Here is a 15443-nt window from a genome sequence, read left to right on the forward strand (position 1 = left end):
TATGGATGCAGTCAAGGGTAACACCAGATAGACGAAGATAAAAGAAGACTTTCTCAGTTGTATTTACAGACTCTGCTGTTCTGCTGTAATGACTGTGGTGTAATGATCACTGGAGCAGATCTCCTCGTCTCAGCAGCTGCAGCAGGTTGTTTTTCACTTTGGTCAAACTGAGGGAGGTTTTTGTACGACTCTGAATCACTGTGTGAATGTATAATCGCTATGATAACCAAGACAGTAGTAATCTCCAAGATCTTCAGCCTGAACACCACTGACCCTTAGACTATAGTCAGAACCAGAGTAGCTGCCACTGAATCTGGACGGAGTTCCTGAGTGCAGTGTTGTAGCGTCATATATCAGAAGTTTGGGAGCCTGTCCAGGTTTCTGAAGATACCAACTGAGATCAGCACCAATATTTGAACTCCCTGTGGCTCTGATGGTGACTGTCCCTCCAAGACTGACAGATAAATGTTTGTCAGTGTGAGTCAGGAAGTTGTTGGCAGTCGACTCTGAAATTCAAAATAAATAATATTAGGTGCTATTATGTGAAAGCTTGTTAAATGGATGTAAAAAAAAATCCAAACAATATATTTGTAAAAACTCTTACCCTGACTCAGAAATCCCAACAACACAGTCAGAGTTATTGCTACAATCATCTTGGTGCAGGTTTCTGATGAACGTGTTGTAAAAATAAGTTGAAATTCTCTGCAGCCGGGGAATTTGAACTCATGAAGCACTGATGCGTTAACCTTACACAAATGACCTCGGAGAATACAAATGCACAGGTGTGCATGTGAAACAGAAAATATGTTAATGAGTTTCTGACCCATTCAACCATTCAAGCCATTTGTTTCCAAACCGTTTCAACGTCTAATTTTGTTTTTCCATCATTTATGTGACAGTGTCTTCTCTTGGCCTGATGTAAGTTTGAAGTTTTTATATTATTAGTTTCCTAGTTGATATGATAAATATACTGTACATCACATTGTCTCTAATACTACCACTGTATAGACTAGCTTTATATATTACCAGCTTTATCTTACAGCTTTAGTCGTTTTACTATACTGTACTATACTAAACTACACTGTACTACACTACACTATACTGAAACAATACTCTACACCGGGGCTGTCAAACTCATTTTTACCAGGGGCTACATCAGCAATACAGTTCCCCTTGAAGGGCCGGTTCTAACTGGAAGACTGTATAGACCAGGGGTCCCCAACCCCCGGTCCACGGACCAGTACCGGTCCAGGGATCATTTGGTACTGGGCCGCAGTGGTACACAATGAAAATATGTTCTTAATTTTTACTAATTAAAGTAAAAATTAGGTCAAGAAACTCTGCTGCATGAAGGTTTTTAAGCTCCCACGGGCCATCGCCCGGGCATCAAAAAAGGGCTTGGCGGGCCGCATTTGGCCCCCGGGCCTTGAGTTTGACACGTATGATCTACACTATACTGCATGATATTATGCCATACAAATGCTGTCTTAAAAATAACATGCATTTTCATTTTTCTTATATGAGTCAGCCTCTGTCCTACTAAGTGATGGGCAGCTTCAGGCATCGTTGACCAAGCAGAACTAAAGAAGAACTAATATGGAAATTCTACTTCTACTTCCCCTTTGACTGGAAATGAGAGCATGGGCCAGTCTGAAAATCAAATATCTACAGTTATTAAAATAGAGAGAAGTTCGTTGACTTGATATAAAGCAGGGGTGTCCAGGTGTTTTTTGGCTTCAGAGCTGCTTTTCAAATGACCGGGGTAAAGTGATCTATCTACACTGAAAACTATAAATATATATTTATTACTTTGATTAAATGGCTGTAGTTGTATGGCACAATACCATCTGACTCAATACTTCTACGCTCCTTACTTTAGCCCTAGTGATTAGCATCTTACAATAGAATTAAATCCATCATTTAAATTTTTTTTTTGTTTGTTTTTTTGTTTCTTTAATTGCTCAGGATCTACCAGCACTCCCTTCCTCCCTCCCGGTCTACTTATTGGGCACCCCTGATATAAAGTATCGATTTTGTGTGGTGCGTTTTACTATTCGTATTCTGCCCTCTTGTGTCCAAAGTTGGCAAACTGTGTGACCTGAAAAAAAATTCAACAAATACTGGATTCTTTAACTATATTTATTCACAACAGGGCTCTTTTATAATGTAGAGTTTGGGTAACTGTCAATTTAAGGTATTCAAAAAAAAAAAAACATCGACTTGATGCTGAAACATGTTTGTTCACATCCACCTTTATTTAATAACTTACATGAACGGCTTTTATTCATTGTCAGACCTGGAAGGCTTCATGATGAACATGAATGCTTTCATTTATAATCCACATCGTTTTATAAAACACAGTAGAAGTGGGAATGTGATCAAAACTCACACAATAGTGTCTTTCAGCCTGTTTTGAGTAGAAAGCATTTGTTTCACCTGCCAAGTACCGTTGGTGGATTCTACTTCAGTTTAAAGACCGTTTACAGGAATGTGTGCATTTCTCAGCAGAACACCTCCCTATTTATTCCATAAAAATCTAAAGTAGAATGATAAAACACCTGAAAAATGACTAAGAGCTGTTAATAAACTTGTGTTGGTCTGTCCGTAGAAACAATCTGACAGAAAAGAACAACTTTCTTTAGTTCTAAGTCTGATATGAACGACAGCTCTGAACAGTAATAATTTATTCCAGGACACACCACGAAAACTTTTGCACCAGCCCTGTTTTAACATTCAATCGAGTACTTTGACAGTGATTGTCTTAAGTTGAGGTACAAACCAAAACTCTGCTGTTCTAGGAAAGGTAGAACCAAAAAATAACCTAGAAAGGCAATGTTCTCCATCAGTGGAGTCCAAATCTGCTCAGGTGATGAATTCAGGCACAATAATAACAACAACAACAACAACAATAATAATAATGATAACAATAAACCCACAAAGGAACGCTTAAATCTCAGAAAGAGTCCTTGCTTCTTGTTGGTGCCCAGGTTCTAAACATCTTTCTCCCGTGTTAGTTAGAAACAATACTTAAAAAAAACAAAAAAACATTTGAGAACACAAAAACATTACCAATATCCCTGTATAATATACAACAATGACAATATCTTTCTCCAGTTCTATTTTTTTAATCATTTGCTCTGTACTTTCACCAATGTAAGCCAAGCCCAACAGAGAAAATATCCAAACATGGGTTTCTCAAATGGTGGGTCATGACCTGAGATTGGGTAGTTGATGATGTAGGATTAATTCCTGACAATAATTTTGTTAAACCATGTGCAGCTCCCTCTCCTAAATATTGTTAGAAAAAGAGAAAATGCTAAATTGTTTGTACATGTTGTATGTATGTGTTTTCCTACGTCTACTGGGGAACATCAAGCCCATGTTGTATGTATGTGTTTTCCTACGTCAAGCCGAGTGCTTCATTATATATTTTCTTTTCTGTACTGAAGGACTCTTAAAAAGCCTGGTATCCAAGTCTTCAATAATACAGAACAACTGATGTCAACAGAAGTGGTCGGTCGAGTCAACCCAAGAATTTAAGGCATTGCTGTCGTGCAGTGAATCCATCAGATCCGTTTGCATAGTTTATAGAAGAGAAGGACCAGTGAGTTTGAGTCTGCAGAGACTCTGGGTCTGAGTCATGTGATATGACCACAAAGAGAGTTGAATACTTTACAGAGAAAATCTTGGGGCGGGGGTTCCTCCCTCCACCATTAGAAAATAATTGAAGGTTCACCTTGAAATATTGTTAAACCTTATGTTTTATCCTTTTTTAAAGGAATGTTAATTTTCCAAGAGATTCCAGATCCAAACATGGCCTGGACAACAGCACAAAGTCTGTACTGTTCTTGATTGGGCCACAGTACAGTACAGGCATAGAATGCTGTGGTTTTTCCAGGCCACGTTCAGATCTAATGGACCCTGTCAGAATGCATGTTTGTAACCATAGCAGCAGCAGCAGCAGCAGCAGCAGCAGCAGCAGCACAGAAAACAGCTGTAAAGCTTTCAGTGTCTTTTCACACCAGAGACATTTTAATCTTGTTTTGTGAAAACAGAACATTTAAATTCTGGTCTCAGACAAGGTTACAAAAATTACTGATAAGAAATATTTTGATTTGGATAAATGGTAACTTTCATTACTTTCATAACATCGTTTTTTTTTATTCTAAAGAAGAATTTCCATGTAATCAATCAAGAGTTGATAGTGATGCCTTCCGTGTCTGAAGAAAAAGTTGGACAGCACAACTTGCTGCAAGTGTTACGTAAAAGTGCACGCAGTCTTTTCTGAGACATTCTTTGGTTAAACTACCCTTTTCTAAGGAATGATGTTGTCATCATTTGTCAACACTGAACGCTCATCGGTTCTCAGGGAACTCAAGCTTGCATGTCCTGCAGTGAAACAGTTCCTAATTAAATAAATGTCTTCAGAAAGGGCTTTGTATGGTGAAGACTTTTGAGAATCTAAGTATATGATTATTTGGAACCCCCTTTTTGAAAACTGCAAGTATCAAATGGGATATTTTAAAGTACCACCTCCTGCCTATAATTAGAAGATGATGATGACAATGACTTTTATGTGGAATGTGTGGAATGTGTCATTAAAGCCATAAAAACACTTGTTTTACTATCCTTTTAAAGCAGGGCTTCTCAAAGTGCGGTCCAGGGTCCACATGCCATGTCAGTCGGTGGACCGCACCTGTATCTGGTGGAATGAATGTACTGTACGTGAGTGGGTGAGTTCATGTAGATGTAATTATGTTGTGGACTGAATCATCATCACATCCAGACCATTAAGAAAAACAAAGTGTGAGACGCCCTGTTCAAAAGGATGCAGGCCAAAAAAAGATTGTTTGTGAGTTTTAGTGTGTTGGAAGATTTTGCGACACTCTGTGTAACGTCCACTCTCGACAACAACACATTTAGACACAATGTGTGGAGAGAAGAGGGAACATCATGGCTACCTGTCGCTCCGGTACAAGGCACAATGGTGGCTTTTAAATGATTTGAACGGGGGAACAAGAGCGGAGATGATTTTTACGAGTCGGTGAAATCCAATATAAAAACACTGGGTGACTGGTTGGAGTCTGGGTTCAGTTGGAGTCTGAAAGTCTTTGGAGACGCTGAGTTAACGGTTGCTCCTCATGGCCTCCTTGGCCGCCAGGATGAGTGGGGTGAGGCTGGACAGAGGCTTGGCCAGTTTCAGGAAGGGATGCTGCAAACACACACACACACACACACACACACACACACACAGAGAGATTAACACATTAATTATCATTATTCATAAATAACTAGAGATGTAGCGTTTTCGGAATCAGTTAAAAATCGATGCAAATGTGGTTGAAATAAAAAAGAAAAGAATCACTCATCAAGGAATAAGGAGTAGGTTTGTTGTGACCTCTATTAAACCAAGACGTCAGGGACCTGACGTAGCCTAAGTGACATTCAGGTGTTCAGGCCACAGACACCAACTGTTTTTTTTACAATGTTTCTGTAAAATTTTTCTTTTTTTCTTTTGTTGTTTAATATATTGACCAATAGCGGTAAATAAGACCAGACCAGTTTTCCTTCCTTAATAAGAGGAGATATATGGTGATGGTTCTGACTGGTCCTACCTGCAGCAGTTCTCTGCCTGATCCTCGTTTCTCCACATCCATCTCTAGGCAGCGAGACAGGAAGGACCTGAAGACGGGAGACAACTTCTCTGGACTCTGCAGCTCTGGGGTTCCATTGGTGGCAATTAAATACAAAGCCTGACATGAAAGACCAAGGCAACGATGAGACAGTCAGAATGTCCAGTCTTCACAATAAAGTTTAAATCTTACTCTCCTTTTACCTGTTTAAATATTAAGGAAAAAATAATTTATATACATTTTTCTGTGAATCTAATGAGCAGCTGTGAAACAAAAACCAAAGCAAGAGTTGAACCAAACAATCTAAGTTTTGGCCTCCTGGTGGTGCTAGAGTTAATCTTCCAGGCTTACAGAAATCTTTTTTCTGCATTTTAAACATTAATAAAACATCTACAGCAGACAACAGAAATGACTCACTCTGAGAGGATTCTCATTTAGATACGGAGGTTCTCCCTCCACCATCTCAATGGCCATGATCCCTAAGGACCATATGTCCACTTTGGGTCCATAGGCTTTTCTGGTTACAACCTCTGGAGCCATCCAGTATGGAGTGCCCACCATGGTGCTGCGTTTGCTCTGCTCTGGCGTGATCTGAGCACAGAACCCGAAGTCAGCTGCGAAAACAGAGAAGACGTGTTAAAAGTCCACTCATAATGAACGGTACCAAACTGTGGGATCTGTGTTTCCTGTCTCTCACTAAGTTTGACTGATCCGTCCATTCCCAGCAGTACGTTGTCACTCTTGATGTCTCTGTGAATGACCTGGTTGGCATGAAGAAACTCCAGAGCCTGAAGGACCTGGAAACAAGAGGATGATGGTGAAAAAACAACTTAAATTTGACAGGTAATTTTGTCCTGTCCTGTTTTATGTTTATATATATATATATATATATGTATATATACACATGAATATACACATATATACATATACATATACACATATATACAAATACACATATACATATATACACATATATCTACATATATATACATACATATATACACATATAAACATGCATATATTCGCATATATATAAAAATGGAATACTTTCATAATGATTCCATTACAGTTTCTTTTCACAGTAAAAATGAGATCTTTGTATGTAAAATGATGCAGCAGAGAATGTGAAATGATTTCTTTGACCCTCTCACCTCTCTGCACACAGCAGCGATCTGAGCCTCGTCCATGCAGGTCTCCGTCACAACATCAGTCAGGGAGCCGCCGGCCAGATACTCCATCACCACATACAGCTCATCTCCTACCAGGAAACTGCAGACACGCATGAGTTTTGGTTTTACCTATGAGTCCTACAGTTATAACAGCTGTCAGTTTACAAGTGTATCGGTTGGATTTTTTTTTGCCATCAGTGGAAACAGAGAGTGATTAGGCTGCTGTTGAGGTCGTGCCCATGCAGTACACATCTTAACCACATGGAGGATCCCAGTCAGTTAATAAAAGGTACAGTAACTGAATGAAGATGCACTGAAATATGAAACAGATTTTCTTTGGTCCAAACTATTTGTATTGTATAAATATGTATTTATCAGCAACCAAAGTGAAGGTTTTATCGCATCATCTTTATTATCACAATATAACTCTTAATTACACCTTAAATATTTGTTATTCTATTTACTGAATTCTCTGACTGACTGTCTGTCTGTCTGGTGAGTGATGTTCAGATCAGTGTCACCTGTCCAGGAAGTTGACAATATTTGGGTTCTTCATCTCCTTCATGACCAGAATCTCGTTTATAATGAGCTCTTTCTTAGGCTGCTTCTGCAGGTTGATCTGTTTGATGGCCACCTGTGAAACAGAGCATCCCATAAAGAGATACACACATTACGGACACCACATACACAACAGTATGATAACGCAAATAATAAGGACTTTGTTTCCAAATTTAAAATGACTCCAAACAACCTTTCTCTAACAGAGCTGTAGACTAGAAATCAAGATTGAAATTCCCTTTATGCTACTTTTTATTCCTTGTCTGAAATACGTTTGAAAAACAATCAGACAACTATGTGGCCCAGTAGTTGCACAACACAAGGGTTGCCAGTTCAAATCCCAAAAACAACAGTTCAGTGGTGTGGTCGACAAACAAAAATTCTTTGGGGAAACTTTGTTGTGTGTATTATGTATTATAATGTATAATGAGAAACACACGTGAACACTATTTATGTGAAATCATTATTTCTGTTGTTGACCAAGAGCCGACCAACTGGGAGAACTAAATCAGATTTCTGATCATATAAAGTAACTTCACCTCTTGTCCTGTGGCGACATCTATGGCTGTGTACACTGTACCAGACGCCCTGAAGGAAAAACGATGAGGTGAAATTATTTTTAAAAAAAGGCCCCACCCGATATTTTCCCATCATCATCATCATCATCACCATCTTCATCATCACCATCTTCATCCCTCCTCCACTAACTTTGACTCACCCCTGTCCGATCTTCTCGTAGCGGGTGTATTTCTTCTTAGGATCTCCAATACTGACGATAGTTCCTAAGAGTCACAGGGGAAAGAAAAGTGTGGAGTCAGCAGAAGTGGAGCCTGGAATAGATGTGGTTTTGCCCATCTGTAATGATCCGTTTACACCGAGCATCTGTCTTTGGTTTCCTTACTTAGTTTTTCCATGATCTCCTCATCAGTCATTTTCCCTCCCTTCTTCTTCTGTTTGTCCGCTGCCTTTGAGGCGGCGTCCCCGTCTGGAGCCGGCAGTGGATCGATCACTGACCTGGTGTAAACCTGGACGAAACCCGACAGAGAAAGTCTCAGATTTGATCAGCTCCTGTTTCCTTTTTTTTTTTTTTACACAGCAGTTTGTTTACTTTCACAATAAGATTGATTAAAAGAATTGGAAGAAATGCCCTAATTAAAATGACTATTTTTATACAGGCATTATAAAATAAATCTATATATAATAGTATGCAATAATTATATAAGAATAGTAATTAAGATTTTCTTATTTTAGTTTTTTATATGTAAGCCTTAAAAGCATGTGAAATGTTAATTGTGTCAGTGTCACGATGACCATAGTTTTTGATTTATAATAAATAATTATAAAAAAAAAATAAAATAGCAGCAATAAACTGTAAATAGCTCCTCCTCCAGTCTCACCTAAAAGAGGTTTTAGACACATCTTTATTTCTATGGGTTTTCTAAGGGTTTTAATTGGCCAAATCTGTTGAAACAAGTGGCAGCTGATGTGATGGGAAACTCTACTCTACTGTTTACACCACACTCACTGATTTAGTGTGTTCTGGTCTGGGAGCGACCACTGGAGGCGGTGTATCGTCATCGTCATCATCATCACCGTCTTTTCCTCCTGACGGTGACGTGGCTGTACCTTGTTTGCACGTCTGAACAATAAAAACACAAACATTTGAAGTGATGACAAACATAGTTATGGTGAAGTCATGGAATGAACTCTACGATCTACTCACCGACTGAGAGTCTTTGTCTGTGGATAAAAAAAAAGAGAGAGAGTGTCAGGACAGAGTGTTTACAGTTAAAACAGTGGACGTTGTTTTTCTGTGGAGTCAAAAGCAAAACTGACCTGACGCGGAAAAACTGAGGTATTTCTGTTTCCCACTGGTAGAGTCGTAGAACTTGAGAATGTCGAGGACGGCCTGAGGATTCTGTTTCTGCTCTGATATACTGATGTTGGAGGTTTGGAGTAGACGGGCCCACTGCTCCGGCATGCCCTGAAAAGACAACCGCACACGCACAGAGAATAAGCTTAAAAAAAGAAAAAGAAAAAAAAGAGTTAACCGTGAAGACAAAGCAGTGTTTTTATTAACGACAAATTACAGTTTCTGTAAAAACAACCGGAAACCTGGACACATTAGCAATTTGAATTCTACTGGTTGGTAATGGTTGGGATATATTGTCACCTTAAGAAATGACACTGGTGTAAACATAAATTTGAACCAGCGTCAGGACATAAACATGTTGACAAACTTACAGTGAACTCTCCAGTGACAGCGTCGAAGCCCACATGGATGGTGTGTTCAAAGTCTGACGGGGACGAGATCTCAGGCCTGTCTTTGTCCCTGTCCTTCTTCCTGCCTCCTGTGGGTCAAAGGTCAAGCTGTTTCTTCTTTCTACATGAACATACGCAACTGCAGAAACGTGTTCTCTCCACACAGCCCTCACCTTTCTCTGAGGCAAACATAGAGATGATCTTGTTCCTGGACTTCCTCTCCTCAGGTACCGACGGCAGTGGTCGAGAGCTGTGATTGGCTGACTGGGCATCCTTAGCTCCACCTTGGCTACTCATCCTGACAGGGGGGGCGGGGGGCTTGTCCTCACACACTCCGCTGTCGCACATTTACACCCACGTACACCTGAAGAGACATAAACGAACGCATACATTTGAATGCAGCCCAGACATGAAGCAAATGTCAACTCCTTCCTGTTGTTATGGGTTTAAAAGGTTTCTATGAAAAAGTCCAGTCTCCACAACACTGAGAGAATCTGACCAACCTCATCCCTACAGACTACAATCAGTGGACGGGTGTAGGAGTGAAGGGAACAGAAGGTGTGAGCAGGAAAGAGCTCTGAATGGGCAAAGTGACGTGTTCTGTCTCGTTCACATTTTCAAGACAATGAGGAAGGAAAGGAGGCCGAGAGAGCAAGACACACAGAGAGAAAGAAAGAAAAACAGAGAGAGACGGTGCGAGGGGGCATTTTTTCATTTTTAAACAATAATTTAAACTTCGGGAGGTCACACAAAGTATAAGAGAAGGAGAGAAGGAGAGAAGGAGAGAGAGAGAGAGAGAGAGAGCATGACTGAAGTGTGCAGGATTGTTGCAGCAACAAACTCCAACAAACTCCTTAGTCAGGTCAGGAGAGTCAGCACTGACTGAATGTCCTCCGTCATGGAGGCGTCTCTCATGACTATTGACATAAATGGCTGAACAGATTCTTAATTACAGCCTTAATTGCTCTTGGTGTGATTTATGTGTATATGGCTGACACACAAATACAAAGATGAAACGTTATGGCCCATAAATCAATAGACTCCAACAGAACACAGTAAAACAAACACACCGTCTACTGTAAACCAGCAGCAGTTCTTCACTGTTGCTTATTGTGTTGTATTTTTTTTTATGAAGTGCAGGAAGTTTGACCCAGTTTCCTAATATGGTGAAAACTCAGACTGCAGACACTGGTGCACACACACGCACACACACGCACATGCACACACTGACAGGCGCACGCACCCACAAAACCATCAACCACAAAACCTCCTCATCATCCAGTCCTGCTGACTGAGCATGCACTTCAATCAGATCATTACTTAGGGACTTCATTCTCGGTGACATCACAGACAGGAAACAAACAGAAGTTTCCCCATTTCCTGTGTCTGACTGTTGATGACACAGCTCGTGTATAACCTGGTCTGGACGCAGGGCTGAGGTAGGTTTGTCTACAGCTGCCCTTGGGACATTTGTGATGTCACCACAAAAATCCTTCCGGTCCTAAATTCCTCTGGTTTTGCACTATAAAGATTAAAGCCAGCGGCATATTTGTCATTGACAAGACTATTCTGGGTTAACTGCCCTCACGTCTACACGTCATCTTTACGTTAGTTCTGTTGATCTGTTCTCACTGGACATTTTAAAAGGAGTTTTCAGAAGTGGTTTAAATTGATCAAGTTTGATACATTTAAAAACAACCCCTGATCCAGACATATTGTAGTGTGGTTCGTATAAACATTTTACTTGATGAACTCTATCACCATGATCCTGTCAGGACATGACATCAAAATGGTTAAATGGGATTGGTCGCTGGCAAATATTGCTTGAAATGGAAACCCATTTGGCCACGTTCCTTAATTCTGGACTTACTGCAGCATATGAACTAGCAACAGTCCAGACCAGGGTTCACAAGGACTCTGAGAGAATGTCTTTAAGGAGAACCAGGTATCAGTTTAACAGAGCAGAGTTTAAGTCCAGTTCACAATCACTAAAAGACCTCAGGTTGGTTTAAGAAGATGACTGTGAAAGGAGTGAACGTTCTCTAAATGAAGCATTTTCTGCTTTGGTGACAATCAATAACAACCTCAAGCAGAAACAACTAGTTTGACACTAATGGTTTTTCATACCGACTCTTGATGACAACATATCCAGTGACCTGGTGGTTAAAGGTTTCCAATTGAAGTATTGCAGGTTCAAATCCTGGCCCTGACAGGACTGCGGTGTGCTTAGGGAGCGTCTTTTCAAATCTACTTATTCTCCCTGTATGGTTGTATCGCAGCTCTATGGACAAAAGCAAAGATTAACTCTTCAACTTTTCAGTAAGACTCTCATGCACAAAAAAAATCATCCTACTGCTTTATGAAGAGTAAACTAACAATATTTTCTGATTTCTCCAGGAAAGTCCTTGAGCAGAGTGTCCAAAAGTAAGAAAAATCATTAACACCACCAATGACTACCTTTTTTTCTCCACTCTTATTCATTCCTCTCCTTCACTCTATGCCTCAGGCTACCACTGCAGCAGTCACGGAGAGAGGAACACAAGGGCCTACCTGTCCTGCAGAGGCTCATGTAAACTGACCACAATATGTTTTCCAGTGTGGAAAGACACGACCAAAGGAGCCTGTCCACCCACAGGACACGGGGCACTCCCTGAGAGCCTTCTCTGAACCCCCCCTTAACCCCGAAGAATGTCTTCTACGTACTTTTGCTCCCAGCTGCCGAGCACTCACCTGTTAGTTGTCTCTTCTGCCTCTCACAGAAGACCAGATAAACCAGGGGAGGAAAACTGTCCTATTCTTATTCACAGCAAGGGCGTAGCACCTCCGTTCCTACTGCTCATTCATCTACTGGGTCTTCTCTCTGTTTTTTCCCTCTCTGTTTCTCCGTCTCTCTCTCTCTTTTCCCCATTCGCAGGGCAGGTCCCAGCAGGCTGTCTCATTCCTCAGTCATCTTGGGTAGGACAAGTGTGCTCATGCCCTGGCAAGATAAAATTAGACCAAGTCCAGCCTTAATGTGCATTTTCAAAGTCTCCCTCTTTCTCCCACTCCTTTTCTCCCCCTCTTGGTCCCTCCCTCCGTCTCACTCCTTTTCTCCCTCTCTCACTGGGCCTGTGTGTTTTGGGCTGACTGGATGGGTGCTGGCTGGCCAGGCTGAGACAAGTTGTCTCACAGTTGGAATTCCATAGCTGCAGGCTGCTGCAGCAGCAGACATGTTCTCTAATTCAATTTAAACACACACCTCTTCCCCAACAGGAGCTGCATTGTGAGGCTGTGGGTATGTTTTATATAGCTGTGAGCAGCAGCAGCAGCAGGAGGAGGAGGAGGAGGAGGAGGGGTCTGCTGTGAGGGAAGTAGGCAGGTGCAAAGATCAGCATCACAGGTGACACAACTGTCCACACCTTTGTTCTCATGGAACTGTTTATGGATTATGTCACTCCAGGTAGTAATCTGGAAACCATGGTAAACAACACATGACTCAGTTCTGCAAACATTCAAAATGTTGTAATATTTTAAGAGTTGTAAGAGTGTTGCTCTTCTATATTGTCCTTTTGACATGACTGTAGGCTGCTTCTTAGCTAACTCTTTTCCTTCATGGCTACCCTTTAGCATCTCCTTCCTACCTTTGTTATCATTTTGTCTGTTATGGTCTTAGCTTGTATTTATGTTTTGCTAATGTTTGGCTGTAATTTTTCTAATTTGTTTCATCTGCAAGTTAACCTGCTGGCTAACTACCTTTTAGCCTAATGTTTGTCAGGCTAATTGTTATATCTGTGCAGGTGACATGTTTGTTAGTTGATAAGTTGTTTTTCAGGTATATCATATTACAGGCCTTTTACTCTTACCGTATATGCAGTGATATATTACATAAAAATATATATATAAAACAAAGTTTAGCCAATATTTTAATTCTGCTTAAGTGAATACAGTACTTTGATTTTGCAAAGTTCCAATGATGGTGAATTATTTTTCATCACTTCTCTCTCTACACTTGTACTGTACTGTACTGCCTCCACCATTTGAATTCTCTAACTTTCCATCATCACTGAGGCCCACAGCCTCTCCATGTCCTTCTGCTCTCTTGAGATTTCAGTTCCTTATTCTCTGAACTCTGCTTGTTTCATAGCACTTTCTATTCCCTCAGGCTGATCATCAGCAGGGGAGGCCGCTTCCTCATCCTGGAACTCTCCGACTTCCAAAAAGCCAACCAGAGCGCTTTGAGGACGGCTGCCGAGCTGTTTACAGGAAGTGGACAGCAAGCCTTTTGTATTTGGCTTCTATAAAAGGAAATTCTACAGAGGACTTCCTGGAAGGAGTGATGACGCTTACACACACAAACACACTATATACGTCCCCCCTGTTCATTCAGGGGCACAGATGCATAAAATGCATACAGTGTATCATATATACACACACACAGAGACTCAGTCTGTCTACCTTCTACAGCCATTACTGATTATGGGTCTGGCAGTGAATGAAGTGTAAACATTGTGTCCAGCTGCACGCCCACACTGCACACCTTATCCTGTTATTCAAACAGTTGCCTCACACCAGTGGGGCAACTGATTTGATGAGTAAAACTGAGATAAAACACAGGGTTTTAGGGTATGAGAGGGCAGACTGTGAGTCCAAACTCCTTCATAGAAGTCCATATGTTTTGTATTATTAATAACTAAAGGCTAACATATGACAAAATAACAGTGTATGTATGTATAAATACTTGTCGTTTCCTAATCCCCATTAAGTGAGCAATTTGTGAAAAGTGGTATGATCTAATTACTGAAAGGTTGCTTTATATTTACCTCTTTCCCACTTATAATGCTTACATTACTGCTCACAATATAGTTGTATTTCTGTAAAACGAAAAGAGTGAAAAAATGTTCATCTGGGCTACTCTAGATACTTCCAGAAGATCACTTAAAAAAGCTGCAAAAAGAAAACGCTATGAGTTAACAAAAAGCACCAGTTAGCCAAATGAAAACAGTATAAAAAGCCTACACTAAATCAGAAATGAATAATTGTTACCCTTTTCTGCAAAAGAATTAACATTCCATGTACATGATATTTACTGTACATAATGCAATTCTGTAGGAACAAAACACACGTCGTTATTGTCGTTAAATGCTGTACATTGTTGTGCAAGTGAACGGTGAACAAAACACACGTCGTTATTGTCGTTGCATTGTTGTGCAAGTGAACTAAAAGTATACGGTATATCAACAGAGTTTTAGAGGCCTATGTTTATGTAGAGCACCCTATGGTGGCTGTGACAATTGGTTTTACTGCGCATATATTACAATGTTACGTCGTTTAACGACATTTAAGGCTGTCACTTTTTAGTTAAAAATAAAAGTAAAACGACAAATTCCACAACACCAAAGTATCTTACCTGCTCCACCTTTATCTTTAAAACCCTTCTTCTGACACAGATACAGTCATAACACTAGACGTTACTAAGAAGAAAGACTTCTGTAGTTATCAAGTAGTTATTGGCAGATAAAGAAACTTTTACTATAAAACTTACCGGTTTCTGTCAACCATAAACTATTCACCGAGCTCGGCAAACTCCTTCCCCGTTTCTGCTGCTTCAGTACGTTTATATAGTCCAAATTTAACGTTGGGTTTTTTCACTTGTTTCCTCCAAGCGCGAATCAAAAGCTAAGTCGTCTCCTTCGGAGGTTTGTAGCTCAAAACGAGTTGTGAGCCACAAACCCGGGAGGAACCAGAAGAAGAGGAAGCGGAACGTCGTAGAATCAAAGTCGGGAATCAGAACCTGCGGGCTTCCGTAGCGGCGTTGTTGGACCAAACTCGGAAGGCGCGTAAA

The 15443-nt window shown here is 40.5% G+C and overlaps 1 protein-coding gene and 1 gene segment (V, D, J or C); both read right to left on the bottom strand.

Annotated features, from left to right (window-relative positions):
• Window positions 1–180: 180 nt before the first annotated feature.
• LOC107990152 (Ig kappa chain V region 120-like) lies at window positions 181–842 on the bottom strand. The segment is given in 2 exon segments: window positions 181–506; window positions 605–842. Coding segments are annotated over 2 exon segments (534 nt in total).
• A 3167-nt stretch (window positions 843–4009) lies between these two features.
• Window positions 4010–15354, bottom strand: LOC103379106 (serine/threonine-protein kinase PAK 2-like). 4 transcript variants are annotated; one of them, XM_008310566.3, is made up of 17 exons: window positions 15144–15354; window positions 15009–15072; window positions 12353–12599; window positions 9796–9986; window positions 9605–9711; window positions 9197–9344; window positions 9084–9100; window positions 8886–8999; window positions 8262–8385; window positions 8079–8142; window positions 7900–7948; window positions 7324–7436; window positions 6785–6902; window positions 6331–6430; window positions 6051–6247; window positions 5616–5753; window positions 4010–5212 (listed from the first exon to the last, which is right to left on the bottom strand). In XM_008310566.3, exons 4-17 carry the CDS (start codon window positions 9968–9970, stop codon window positions 5126–5128), a joined length of 1551 nt encoding a protein of 516 aa, XP_008308788.1. In that variant the 5' UTR covers window positions 9971–9986; window positions 12353–12599; window positions 15009–15072; window positions 15144–15354; the 3' UTR covers window positions 4010–5125. The 4 variants fall into 4 exon arrangements, with proteins under 4 accessions (XP_008308788.1, XP_008308770.1, XP_008308777.1 ...); XM_008310548.3 differs by lacking the exon at window positions 15009–15072; XM_008310555.3 differs by lacking the exons at window positions 12353–12599; window positions 15009–15072 and having other exon boundaries at window positions 15144–15353.
• Window positions 15355–15443: the final 89 nt, after the last annotated feature.

The sequence above is a fragment of the Cynoglossus semilaevis genome, chromosome 1, assembly GCF_000523025.1.
Source record: "Cynoglossus semilaevis isolate Cse_v1.0 chromosome 1, Cse_v1.0, whole genome shotgun sequence".
In the NCBI taxonomy this organism is placed as follows: Eukaryota; Metazoa; Chordata; class Actinopteri; order Pleuronectiformes; family Cynoglossidae; genus Cynoglossus; species Cynoglossus semilaevis.